At 41.3% G+C, this 14,324-nt stretch overlaps 1 protein-coding gene across 1 annotated transcript in view; it reads right to left on the bottom strand.

Annotated features, from left to right (window-relative positions):
* Positions 1 to 11,987: 11,987 nt before the first annotated feature.
* The window catches only part of LOC138802125 (uncharacterized), a 31,967-nt gene continuing 29,630 nt past the window's right edge, over positions 11,988 to 14,324 (bottom strand). Inside the window, exons 2-5 of the mRNA XM_069985279.1 lie at positions 14,126 to 14,206; positions 13,980 to 14,033; positions 13,541 to 13,908; positions 11,988 to 12,219 (exon numbers count right to left, since the gene is read on the bottom strand). Coding sequence (XP_069841380.1) covers positions 12,021 to 12,219; positions 13,541 to 13,908; positions 13,980 to 14,033; positions 14,126 to 14,206 — 702 coding nt within the window. The 3' untranslated portion in view covers positions 11,988 to 12,020. The remainder of the gene's footprint in view (positions 12,220 to 13,540; positions 13,909 to 13,979; positions 14,034 to 14,125; positions 14,207 to 14,324) is intronic.

Below are 14,324 nucleotides of genomic sequence, written 5' to 3'. Positions count from 1 at the left end.
AAACACACGTCCATCAAGTTCAACCAAAGAGGGGATAGATACAGGGAAGGGGGACGGATGATGGGTAGGTTCTATACATATGTATTAATGTTATTTTGTGCTAAGAACTTGTCTAAGCCTGTTTTGAAGCCCTCTACTGTTGTTGCTGTGACCAGATCCTGGGGTAGACTGTTCCACAGATTCACAGTTCTCATTGTAAAGTAGGCTTGTCTCCTCCGGAGATTGAACCTTTTTTTCTCCAGGCGGAGGCAGTGCCCCTTGTCTTTTGAGGGCTTGTTACCTCAAAAATCTTTTCCCCATATTTCTTGTAGGGGCCATTTATATATTTAAATAAATTAATCATATCTCCCCTTAAATGTCTCTTCTCAAGACTAAAAAAATTTAATTCTTTTAATCTATCCTCATAACTAAAATGCCTCATTTCCCTTATTAGTTTAGTTGCCCGTCTTTGTACCTTTTCTAGCTCTAGAACATCCTTTTTATGAATCGGGTTCCAAAACTGAGCAGCATACTCCAGACGAGGCCGCACCAAAGCTTTAGGCCCTGTTCAAACTGGGCAAAAATGGCAGAATCCCGCTGTGCTCAGTGTCCTGCAGTGAGTGAATGGAAGGGCGCGCGTATGCGTCCTCTTCTCTCGGCTCAAAGAATTGACATGTAATTTTTTTGAGCAGAGAGCGGCGGGCCCTCCCATTCACTTACTGCAGGACACTGAGCATGCCGGGATTCCACTGTTTTTGCTCACTGTTAACAAGGCCTTATAAAGCAGTAATTATATCCCCGTTCGGGGAGTCCATGCATGTTTTTATGCATGACAATATCTTCCTGGCCTTAGAAGCAGATGACTGACATTGTGTGCTGTTCTGTAGTCTATTATCTACGTGTACACCCATATCCTTCTCTACCAGTGACTCTCCCAGTGTAACTCCCCCATGACATATCATGCTTGTGGGTTATCAGTACCCAGGTGCATAACTTTTTACATTTATCCACATTGAACCTCTTTTTCCAAGTGGACGCCCAAACACTCAATGTGTCTGAGTCAGCCTGTAACATCTGCACATCTCCCATAGACTGTAATGTACTACTGGTGTCATCTCCAAAGATAGAAACATTGCTGTTAATTACATCCTCAATATCATTAATACACAAGCTAAACAGAAAGGGGCCCAGTACTGACCCTTGGGGTACACCACTTATTACCGGGGACCATTCGGAGTAGGAATCATTGGTACAATTATTAAGCCAGTTTTCAATCCAGTTACAGACTAAGCTTTCCAAACCCATAGACCTTAACTTGCCCATCAGACGTTGGGGGGGACTCAACGTCATGGGGGACTATGTCAAACGCTTTCGCAAAATCCAGGTACACTATATCCACAGCCACCCCCTATCTAGGCTTCTGCAACAAGCCGGCTAGTGGACACTTCATTTATTGTGTTTGTTTGTTTTGTCTCTGTCTTATGTGTCGCACATAACTAGTGTAACTTCAGTCTTCAGGTTTGGGCTGGCCTATTAAGGAGCCAATCACTCCAAAAGGCAGGGAAAGATTGGCAGTTTCAGCGGAGTCCCTTTATTAGAGTATGTGACAGAAAAACTGCCTATGTTTCAAGTGATAAACTCTGCGCTGAATCTGTAAATGACCCCTGCCATCATGTAAAACAACAAACCAGCTACTTACCTCTCCAACGGCTCCCACACTGCTGTGTCCCCCTGGATGCTTCCTGGTTTAGGCTGATCACTGATCTCATAGAGCAGTCTTACCAGAAAGACATTACTAGCTGCTCCAGATCACTTCTAGATCTCAGGCCTACACAGACTTTGATCTAGAAGTGAAAGACACAGAGCAGAAAGCTGATCGCTCCCTGCTCTGTGCTCCCTGACAGCTGTGTTTGTGCCCCTTATAGGAACACAGGTGACAGTGGGATCACCCCATAGAGTACAGAAGCAGGTAGTCCAGTGTCAAACTGGATACCACTTTTTTTATTCAGGGCTTGGGATCCAGACATTTAAGCCTAGCAACGCCCCAGGCTTAGGCAGTCAGAACATCCATACATTATGTGAACCAAGCGAGAACAACGGCCATTTTTCCTGCATTAGCGTCCGCAAATAATTGACAAGAAAAATTATTTGTGCATCCACAGGGGAACAACGGCCATTGTTCAATACAGTGTCTGAGCAACAGCCGTTTTTCCCATTGAGTTCAATACAGTACATTATTTTAAAGGAGAAGTCCTGGGATTTATTGTTAAATCCGGCAGGGTTAGGGAGGAAAATGAAATGCAAAAACTACTTACAGTACTTCTCCCCGTGCCCACAAATCGCTACGTCAAAAGGTCCGGAACCTGCTGCAGGTTTTTTCCCCCTGAGTTGGGATGACATTGGGGGAAAATGCCCGACCCAGCTGATGGACAGCCCACTCAGCCAATCAGTGACTGGAGCGACGTCCTGCCCCGTCACTAACTGGCTGAGCAGGCTGTCATTCAACCGCGCCTTGACTTCAACAGCAAAGAAGATAATGTATATGATTGTGTATATGAATATAAGATACAAACAAAATTTTTTAAAGATTTTAAATTTTTTAAAATTTAGAATTTTTAAATTTTTAAAGAAAAATACAGCCATATTTTCATTGTAATAATGTGCTTTATTAAAATCTAAGGGGAATGGACCATCATTGCACAAGTTAAAGTAAAACAGCTGTTCTTTTTCACCTGTTCACATGTCTTTGAGTGCGAATATGAGTGTATCTATTTTTTGTGCACAATAATACATAATCGCAAAGTGTAAAAAAAAATGGTATATGGCTCTATTCACATGCGTCGCTGGTACATCCAAGGCATAAGTTGGGGAATGCAGGAAAAATGTATTTCGATGTATACCATGGTGGGCCAATAAATTTGTACCAAATTCATCCTTATTAACCGCTTCAAAACTGGCTAATTATGGTTTTTGCATTAGGCTATAACTCTTGTTTTTGTTTACTTACAGACCCATATGAGGTCTTTTTGTTTGCAACACTAATTGTACTTGCAATGACTGACTTAATGTTTCCATAAAATATGAAGCGAAACCAGGAAAATATTATTTGCACAGTGAAACTGAAAAAAGGAAAATAAATTTGTTTTCATTTTGGGGGGTTTTGTGTTTACACCTATAGTAAAACTTTCATGTTATCTAAGTTTCCCAAGTCAGTACCATTACAAAGATAGGGAATTCATAATACTTTTACTTTATTTTACTGCTTTTAAAAAAGGGGGATGATTTTAACTTTTATTATAGGATGAGATTTTACATCTGGCAAGATGCTGCCTACTGTAATGTGCAGAACACCTGTCAAAATGATGGGTGTTCTGCTCCTGCTTTTTTGTGTGTGTGTGTGTGTGTTTTCCCTTTTGTTTTTCAGATATTGGTATCCAGAGGACAGTGTCAGATTTGCTGGACTAATCACCGGTATTATTTATTTATTTTAAAATAAAATGGTCAACAAGGGGTGTGGGGGTGTTATTGTTTTTAATAAAACACTTTTCTCAAATGTGTTCTGTGTTTCCTTTTTCTACAAGCTTAGTAATGGAAGCCTCCAGTCCTCTGGATACCGATGTAAAACAAAAGGGAAAAACACACAAAAAAGGCAAGAGAAGAACACCCACCATTTTGACTGGTGTTCTGCACCACACAGTATGCAGCATCTTGCCAGATGCTGCTTACACTGTGGCGCACAAGGAGTTAAGGATGCCTTACATGGCATCCACACTTAACCTCCTGGGGGCCAGATTGATTTCATCCCAGCAAGGAAAGGGGTTAAGTGCCCCATTTACCTGCTGGGATGGGTGCAGTACTGAGGGTGGAGGTGGGGTTATACTCGTCTCCTCTTTATTCTTAAACAGAAATCTGGCTCTTCAAAGATGTCATCAGACAATCAGCATTGATTGGCTGAGATGACGCTGCTCAAGTGTTATCTCAGCCTGGCAGCTGCTGAAGAAGTGTCCGCTGAGTAAAAGAAGACGGGGAGAGTACCAGAGGGTAAGTTAACCCACCCCCGCCCATCGCCTTTCCATAACGGAGCACAGTCTGGCCCAGAGAGGGTTCATAATCCTAAGGATTCCCTTTTGTTTAAAGGGGTAGTCCGGTTTTACAAAATTATATACCTTACACTGCCTAACCAAAAGTTATATAAGGTTGTAATATACATCGTTTACATATTTGCATTGCCTGGCCCCGTTTTTGTATGATTGACTCACCGCCGGAAGTTAGTTCTTTTTATAGTTCTCCTATAACTGTCGACCACCGCTACGTCACCATTCCGTCATTTCGAGACAACGCGTCATCTCTGTAGTCCAATCCATGTGTAATCACGGCGACATCCTCATCACCGCCTCCTTCTTGCTTCAGCACCCCCTCCCCCTGCAGTGATTGGCTGAAGTAAGCCACGGAAGTTCAGCCAATCACATGGTACGCTCTGGGCATGCGTACTTCCTTCTGTGCGTCCCATGCGCACTTGAATATCCCTCCGCCCATCAATTCCTCTTTCTCTTTGGGCTCCAGGAGGATATGTGGCAGGCTTGTTTGAGGGGAGAGGAAATGCGGTGCAGGCTGCTGTCCTGCAGGCGTAGTGACTACCCCGCCCGCAACTCCTGCCGTGGATTGTGCTGCTGCCGCCAGTTCCCCCCGGTCAAACAGTGGATTGTGGACCGGGAGATGGGCCCCCCCACGTCCTACGGCTGTCGCCATTGCTGGTGAAAGTGGGGTGCCCCGTTTCACAGTCCACAATCCACTGCAGCAGGAGCCTCCAGCGGGTTAGCCCAGCACACCACTACCTCCTTGCTGTCCTGGTTTCCTGACCGGGAGGTGGACGGACCCATCTCAGAATAGTACAGCCCCCTCCTCCAGCGCCAAATCCACCGCCAATCACATCCTCTCCCCCTTCTCTCTCTTCCCCCTAAACCTCCTCCCTCCACCTCTTCTCTACCTCCTCTGTACCCCCATCATCTCCTCTCAACCACACCACCTCCTCTGTAGCCCTCCACCTCCTCTGTAGCCCTCCACCTCCTCTAAAGCCCTCCACCTCCTCTGTACCCCTCCACCTCCTATGTACCCCCATCATCTCCTCTGTGCCCCCATCATCTCCTCTGTGCCCCCATCATCTCCTCTACCCCCCCATCATCTCCTCTGTACCACCATCATCTCTTCTGTACCCCCATCATCTCCTCTGTGCCCCCATCATCTCCTCTGTGCCCCCATCATCTCCTCTACCCCCCCATCATCTCCTCTGTACCCCTCCACCTCCTCTGTGCCCCCATCATCTCCTCTACCCCCCATCATCTCCTCTGTACCCCTCCACCTCCTCTGTGCCCCCATCATCTCCTCTACCCCCCATCATCTCCTCTGTACCCCTCCACCTCCTCTGTACCCCCATTATCTCCTCTGTACCCCCATTATCTCCTCTCTACCCCCCATCATCTCCTCTCTCTCCCCCATCCACCTCCTCTCTCCCCCATCCACCTCCTCTCTCCCCCATCCACTTCCTCTCTCCCACATCCACCTCCTCTCTACCCATCACCTCCTCTCCCCCCTTCCTTCTCCTTTACTACCCCACTCTTCCCCCTCACTCCTCTCTCTCTCTCCCCACCACCTGCTCTATTCCTCTCACCCCCTCTCTCCCCTTTAACTCTGCCTCTACCCTGTTTACCTCCCCTCCACCTCCTCTCTCCCCCCTCACCTCTTGTGCCTCATCTCTTCCCTCCACCTCCTCTCTCCTTCTCTCAGCCCTTCTGCTGAATGGGTATTTTATTACAAGATCAATTACCAATTCTGCAGATTATTGCTCTAGTCACAAATGACAGTGTATTACAAGAGTTCAGTGAAGAGGGTCCAACAGCACCAATGATTCCAATCGATGCAGCTATATGGTGGATGCACGCTGGAGTGTCCACAACCCCAAGTGGACAGGAGAACTTGTAGAGTAGGAGTCCAACAGCATCCAAGTGTGAAGTTTTCAAAGCTTTATTGCAAAATCAAGCGGACAGATACGAAGTTTCGGCTACACAATGAGCCTTTGTCAAGTAAGTAAGTACTTGACAAAGGCTCATTGTGTAGCCAAAATGTCGTATCTGTCCGCTTGATTTTGAAATAAAGCTTTGAAAACTTCACACTTGGATGCTGTTGGACTCCTACTCTACAAGTGTATTACAAGAGTCATAACATTTTCTGCTGATTATTGCTCACTTCACAAGTGATAATCTGCAGAATTGGTTCTGACTCATAAACAATTCTGCCGATTATCACTTGTGAAGTGAGTGAGCAATAATCTGCAGAATAGGTTATGACTCTTGTAATACACTGTCATTTGTGAATAGAGTAATAAGCAAGATTCACCGAAAGTGCACTGAAAAAATATTTATTACAAAACAACTGGTTCCAATAAAGTGCCAGAGATTTTTTATTCACTTATATTAAAAAATCAGCAGTCTTCCAGTACTTATCAGCTGCTGTATGTTCTGCAGGAAGGGGTGTATTATTTCTATATATTCTATATATAATGTCCCGTTGGTGTTGTTCTGTGTTATGCTGAGGTGTTGTGTTGCTGGTTGGTGTAGTGCAACCTTAGGGCTCACCTTCTGGAACCTTACTGTCACGGTGGGGTCCGAGGGTGTCGGGGCCCTTGTCTTCTTCAGCATATACATAAGGACATATAATGTTTTAATATAAGTCTTCACACAATAGCAGTGAAAGTATATAAGGATTTTACTTGAGGGTTAACTATTTACAATCCAGTATAGGGGTAGCTGCTGATGGTATATAGGTCCCAATATAGGCAGTCTAGGGTTGCTAATAGCAATAATACATATCAAGACGCCTGACTATATACCTTTCTGGCCCATTACACATACAGCAGCTGATAAGTCCTGGAAGGCTTGAGATTTTTCAATACAAGTAAATTACAAATCACAGGCACTTCATGGCAGCAGTTGATTTGCAATAAATTTATTTTTGTTGCACTACCCCTTTAACAACTCAGCAAATTATTGATCTATTCACAAATTATAATCTATTGTGACTATGTGCTCATCTCAACGATCTAACATGTGTTTTACAATTGTCTATTTCAGGTACGACAGGGACTACAGGCTCACATCCCTACCACCGTGCCAGCAGGCCAATAGGACTATCGGACATTACCTGTGACACCACTACAGCCCTCAGAAAGTGCTGCGTCTCAAGCACCTGCGCTTCCACACTTATCAAGGTTTGTAAGTATGCGTGTCACATGTGGGGCAGTTGTCACTTTCTCATTGTATATACCAATGTGCTCATCACAATGATCTAACATGTTTTTTACAATTGTCTATTTCAGGTACGACAGGGACTACAGGCTCACATCCCTACCACCGTGCCAGCAGGCCAAAAGGACTATCGGACATTACCTGTGACACCACTACAGCCCTCAGAAAGTGCTGCGTCTCAAGCACCTGCGCTTCCACACTTATCAAGGTTTGTAAGTATGCGTGTCACATGTGGGGCAGTTGTCACTTTCTCATTGTATATACCAATGTGCTCATCACAACGATCTAACATGTTTTTTACAATTGTCTATTTCAGGTACGACAGGGACTACAGGCTCACATCCCTACCACCGTGCCAGCAGGCCAAAAGGACTATTACCTGTGACACCACTACAGCCCTCAGAAAGTGCTGCGTCTCAAGCACCTGCGCTCCAACAATTATAAAGGTATAGCCTAAAATAAAGTAAACATCATGCTCTACCCATTATACTTCATTATATTGTAAAAATTCATAATAAATGTGTCCTAATTCCAATTTTTTTCCACCATTGATCAGCATGCCATCGTGTATTGTCAAAGGTTGCACAAGTAAGTGGCGAAACAAGGACCGAAATGTCGTTCTTCATAGTTTTCCCTGGGACCCATTTTGCATCCAAATATGGCTACAGCAAACAAATCAATTTTCAAATTGCTTAGAAGATATGGTGAAAAGAGTATTGAATGGTAAAGTTAATGACAGCTACCGAATATGTTCCTTACATTTTTCACATGATGCATATAACTATGAGGAGGATAGAAAAACACTGAAAAGGGACGCAGTTCCCACCATATTTGATAAGCTTCCCAGTACCTCTAATAATGACAGTCTTAAAAATTTATATCCTGCTCTTAAACCTGATATTTTTTCTGTAAGCTACGCTGATACTAACACTACGGTATGCACAACAACAACAACTTCAACTTCCACGACCATAACTACGTGACAATCATCAAATATCATATATACAGTTTCCTCACCATCACAATCTCTAAGCACTGCTTCAATTCTAACAGACAGTGTTACAATTCCTAATTCTTCATTTAGTGACCCATCTCAAAAATTTCAAAACAAATTTGAATAATCTATCTTCCTCCAGTGAGGTATCTACATATTTTACAGCCAGTTCACATTCCTTTGAAACTTTCTCAACTCCCATGACATTCTTAGTTGCAACACAACCCATCAGCGACCAACTAGCCACAAAATGTTCCTTTCCCTCACCAAAACGAAGTAAACAACAGTCTACACCAAAGAAGCGCAATTTTGCTACTAATACTTTGCCCTTTATGTTTCATAAACATAAAGGAATCCAGGTTAAAATGAAAACTAAAAGCAGTAAAATAATGTGCCGTAGAATGTTACCACGTAAAGCATCATCCACAAATTCTGTTCAAAATTAAAAAAAAAAAAAAAGAATTTAGTCGCCTGACACAACTTTCTAACATCACAAGTAATCATAATAATAATGAGGCATATAACATTTTAAACCAAGAAACACCAAAACCAAAACCAAAGAGATGAGAACATCTTGGAAATAGCCGAACCAGTCCTAAAAACAAGCAACTTCGGCGGATCCACATCTACACCGTGTAAAATGTCATCCGGTTGTTGCTTACAACTCTCAGTCCATAATTATGCTGTCAAATTTATTACAAATAGAGATAATGAAAAGGCAAGAAAAGAATCAATTGGATTAGATCCAATATCTCCAATACATTTTGAAAATGAGGACATACCTGTGAATTTGTCACAGATGGATACTAGCATATCCACGTACATAGACCCAGAAGATAATACTTTCATATGTAATGAGAGTGAAGATGAACCGGATGATTCGGAGGAAATGGAAAGTGAAGAATTGTATACCCAAATCCTTGAGGAATTCATAGATGTGGATGAACATCTTAATAATGATGTGGTGGATGAGGCTAAATTTATTGTATTTGAGTCCTGTCTCCTAAAATTATTGAAACTTATTCCCTGCCAATCAAAACGCAAGTGTAATGGCTATTTAACACAGTACAAAAAAAAAAAAAAATGGCTCTTCTCTTTCAATTTTGGTCCGCTGTTCCAGAGGACATGTTCGAAATTTATGGGATTCTCAGCCCAAAATTGGATCCCAACCTGCAGGAAATATATTAATAGCAGCCGCTACAGTTTTAAGTGGCAATAGTTTTCTGAAAATTGAAAGCTTTTTGAAAGTTCTGAAAATTTACAGTATTTCGCGTTCAACATTCTTCAAAAATCAGAAACTATATGTATTCCCTGGGATTGACTTAGAATGGAAAAAGGAGCAATCGAATGTCATAGCTAGTATGCGAGATGCTCCCGCATATCTAACCGGCGACGACCAGTCGGATTCACCCGGATTTAGTGCAAAATATTGCACATATTCGCTGATGGATGCCGATTCTAAAAAAATTGTGGCTTTTAACATACAGCAAATAATGCCAACAACTAGCTCTGTGGCCTTAGAAAAATTAGCTTTTAAAAATGCTTTAGAAGAGCTTTTGAGTAAAGATATTCATGTCAGTATGTTGGCCACTGATCGACATGTGTCTATCAGAAAAAATTTGCGTGAGGAGTATGCCCATATAGAACATCAATTTGATGTCTGGCATATGGCCAAATCAGTGGGGAATAAGATAGCCATAGCAGGAAAAACAAAAAATGCAGAAGTCCTGAGTTCCTGGGTGAAACCCATAAAAAATCACCTTTGGTGGTCAGCAAGAACTTGTGAAAGGGACCCTGATCTTTTAGTTCAACGCTGGCAGTCAGTTCTGGAACATGTAACAAATACTCATTCATGGAATGAAGATGACACCTATCATCAATGTGAACACCCTCCACTGACGGAAGAAAAAATATCCAACACTCGCTGGTTAAAAAAAAATACTCCACCACATGATCTCCTTTCTAAAATAGTGAACAATAAAATTATCCTGAAAGATATACGCCAACTTTCATCTTTCTGTCATACAGGTGAAATTGAAATTTTTCATAGCATGTGTCTGAAATACAGACCGAAAAGAATCCACTTTTTCATGGATTCAATGGAAGCAAGGACCCAGCTTGCTGTCATTGACCATAACCGAAACGTCGGTAGAATTAAATCAGCCATTGTAAACGAAATTCCTGGTGGCGATCCTGTAGGTACCATACGTCACCGTCTGGAATTTTCAAAAGGGCGAAGGGATAAACCAACTAGCCAAGATTTCCTGTGTGACATTTTAAAAACCATTGTTCAAGTACTCCATAACCCAACTGATAATGTTTGTCAATCCAAAAGGAACAATTTACCTGCCAATATAGCGCCAATACCCAAACCTAACAAAGCAGAAATGGTTGCACAATTCCAATCACGATTTTTATAAATTAGACTTCTCTAAATAAGCTTCCTTTGCATTCTCCACTTTCCTCTGTACCCTCTTCTCCTATACCCAAATACAGTGGTACCTTGGTTTAAAGGGGTTATCCAGCGCTACAAAAACAAGGCCAATTTCCCCCTACTGTTGTCTCCAGATTGGGTGGGGTTTTGAAACTCAGTTCCATTGAAGTAAATGGAGCTTAATTGCAAACCGCACCTGACCTGGAGACAACAGTAGGGGGAAAAGTGGCCATGTTTTTGTAGCTCTGGATAACCCCTTTAAGAGTAACTTGGTTTAAGAGCGTTTTGGTTTAAAAGCTCACAGTTTTTCAAAATTGTGGCTTGGTTTAAGAGCATTGCTTTGGTTTGAGAGCTTCCTGTACTGAGTGTAAGCACGAATGGAGGAGGGGCATGTTCTGCATAGTGTGATGTACAGCCCTGTACTCTGACCCATGAAGTCTCCATCACCTTCCGAATCATAGCAGATCCACTTCAGGCTGGGGCTTGCATCAGGTGATAGGACTGTGGAGCTAATCCCCTCATAGCTGTAAACCCTCTCTCCCCGGACAGAGAGTGCTGCATGTATGTGCCCACATCTGTCCTGCTCATTCCTTTATGCTCCCTGCAGTCTCTTTTGTTTCCCATCCTCTCCATTACTGTACAGTCAATTAAAATAGCACATATTCTGCTGTTTCTGAATTTTGTATTCATAGATTTGCAATGTTATTGAGAATAATAATTAGTTTTTTTTGGGTTGTGGAAAAAATTTTCTTCTTTTCTATGATTTCTTATTTGACAATTGTGTGGATTTTGCTTGCCGTCGTTAAAGGGATTATGCTTGTAATCCAAGGCACCACTGTACAGTATTTCGTAAGCAGGGTGAAACAATTACATAGCCTAATATAATAGTATTAGCTGGATAAAATGTTGTTTTTTTATTGTTATGCTTTTCCGCTTAGGGTAGACTTTGTAACCCTGGTATAATTGTTCAAATAAGGTTTTAGCAATAATTTTGTGTAACAAAATCTAGGACTTTGACACCACTACATAAATAATTTGATGTATGTTGGCAGAGCATGTACATTTGCACCCCAACGTGGGTGAAATCTTTGTGATAATTTGATATGTAATTTACTTTGATGTATTATTGTTTCTCAAAAAAATGATCATTTTTAAATATTCATAAAAATAAATATAAACAATTTTTTTTTCTGTTTTTATTGTAGCTAAATGAAATATGAACATATGATTGATTTGACATATATATATATATTTGTTAAAACATTTTTTGGTATCAACTTTTACAAAAGTTTGCAAAACATTATACATTTTTTTAGAAATTTAGGCCACTTGGAGCATCTCTGGTGTTGTAGTCTGCAAACCATTGGAAGCCAATGTACTGTCCATCTGGAGAGGGGTATTTGACACGAATTGCATTGACAACACATGATGGGATGGGGACACGGTTGCCATCTCCAAGATAGCCATAGATTAGGGCCGAAAAAGAACGATAGGCAATCCAACGGTAGTTCCTTGCAAAAAACAAATTGACATAAATCATTAAATATGTTTAAATTATTTTGGGGAAAACAGGTACATCAGAGATTGAAATACATCAGGCTTTCATTGGCTCCCCTATATGAGACTACTGGGGAGGGCTACCTACTATATGAGACCATTGTGTAACACTAGCTACTATATGAGACTATTGGGGCGATCTGCCTACTATATGGGACTATTGTGTAGGGCTGCCTACTATATGGTACACTTGTAGGGATGGGTACTATTTGGGCACTATTGTGAGGGCTGGCTAATATGTGGTTAAATTTTGTTTGTTTTGGCTAATACATGGTTAAATAAGGGTAGAAGGGCTATTACATGGGTTTGCTTTTAATCATGGAATAGCAATATATCATGTAATTAATCATAGTGCACAGTGATGGGAGACACACACCACAGATAATGCCAGAAATGCTGCATGCTTTTATGACAGTGGCAGGACTGCGTCATTCCCGCACCAATAATTATCACTGTTGGCCCACGAGTTTGTCCAATATTTTAAATTTTAACAGTGTGCGTTTGAGTTTCACACCCCTAGTCTGAGCCATTTAGTAAGATTGTCATCAAGAGTGAGGCAGGTATAAAGACTGTTAGGCTGGGTTCACACTACGTACGTATATTTGAGGCTGTATTTGGTCCTCATGTCACGTCCTCATAGCAACCAAAACCAGGAGTGGATTGAAAACACAGAAACGCTATGTTCCTTTCAGTTTCAACATCGTGTGAACAGAGCCTTTCTGTGTTTTCAATCCTCTCCTTGTTTTTTGTGCTATGAGGCCTGAAATTTCCAGCCTCAAATATACATAGTGTGAACACAGCCTAAAAAGGGAAGCCTGTGCACATTAATTTTCAGATATGTTATTGTCCAACCACAGTTAGTACAATTACTAATAGACACTTTTTATGGCCAACACACCTCTTTTGAGATGTTATGTCACATAAACTGTCAACTAAAGTTTTTTTTCTCTGAATAAGTGTCTATTATGAATTGTAAATGAATTTTTTGGACAATTACATAGATGGAAATTTATAAAAACACAATTTACCTTTATAACAGCCTCCCTTTGTCTGATGACTTACGTTGCTCAGCTCTGATTGGCTGCGCAAGATGTAAGCCATCTAACACTTTTACAGAGTTAGTTACACATCACAGGAGAGAAAGTGCATCATGTGAAAGGTGAAACTATGAAGGAAATAGAAAATGAAGACAACAAATAGAGCAGGAAACAACAAACAGCGTTAAAAAAACCCAGACAGACTCAGGAGGAATGGTAAGTGGAAAAAATGTTGTACCTATTTCCATCTCGTCGCATGATGTTTGTAGTTACACGATCAGACATACTTAGATAATGCTGAAGGTGATAGTCGTCCACTACCATTAAAAGGAACTGTGGGTGTAAGGACACACGCTCGTAACTCTCCCTATAGGTATTGATGGCCGCAAACTCATGGCAGCAGATGCTTTCCTCCACTGAAGGCATTACTCGGCAATGGGAGCACTTACACCATCCATTATTTTCAAGCCTGCCTTCTACATCTGCTATGGGTAATGGGCGTTCATCATTTGGACCCCACTGTGGATCGTCTTGGAAACAGTATGGATTTAACCTGTTTTCGGCATCAATCCTTTCTTGCATCCTTGCAAGCAAGTTTTGAAAAGCCTTATATAAAAAAAAAATTGTAAAAAAATGTAAATTTAGTATTTTGATTATATACAATAAATAATACTCACAGTGTTTTCTACTACTCTACTTGGACCAGGAGTCAATGGCTCTTCTTCTGAGACCTAATGAAAAATTACACAAATTAGAGAAAGCACATTTATAAATATTTAAGATTAAATAAATTAATTTAAAATAGACATAAAATGGTTGTTACCAAACTTGAGTGAAAATCAGAGGATTCGGTCACAACTTCTGATCCAATACTGAGTCCATCGAAAGTGATTTCTTCATCGGACTACAGACAAAAATATTTAAAAAATAAAATATTTAAAGGGGTAGCTCACCAAAAAAAAATTTTGATTTCTAATCAACTGCTGCCATGAAGTGCCAGAGATTTGTAATTTACTTCTACT

The sequence above is a fragment of the Dendropsophus ebraccatus genome, chromosome 9 (genome assembly GCF_027789765.1).
Source record: "Dendropsophus ebraccatus isolate aDenEbr1 chromosome 9, aDenEbr1.pat, whole genome shotgun sequence".
In the NCBI taxonomy this organism is placed as follows: Eukaryota; Metazoa; Chordata; class Amphibia; order Anura; family Hylidae; genus Dendropsophus; species Dendropsophus ebraccatus.
Note: the sequence above shows the minus strand (reverse complement) of the source record. Positions and strands in the feature narration are given on the sequence as shown.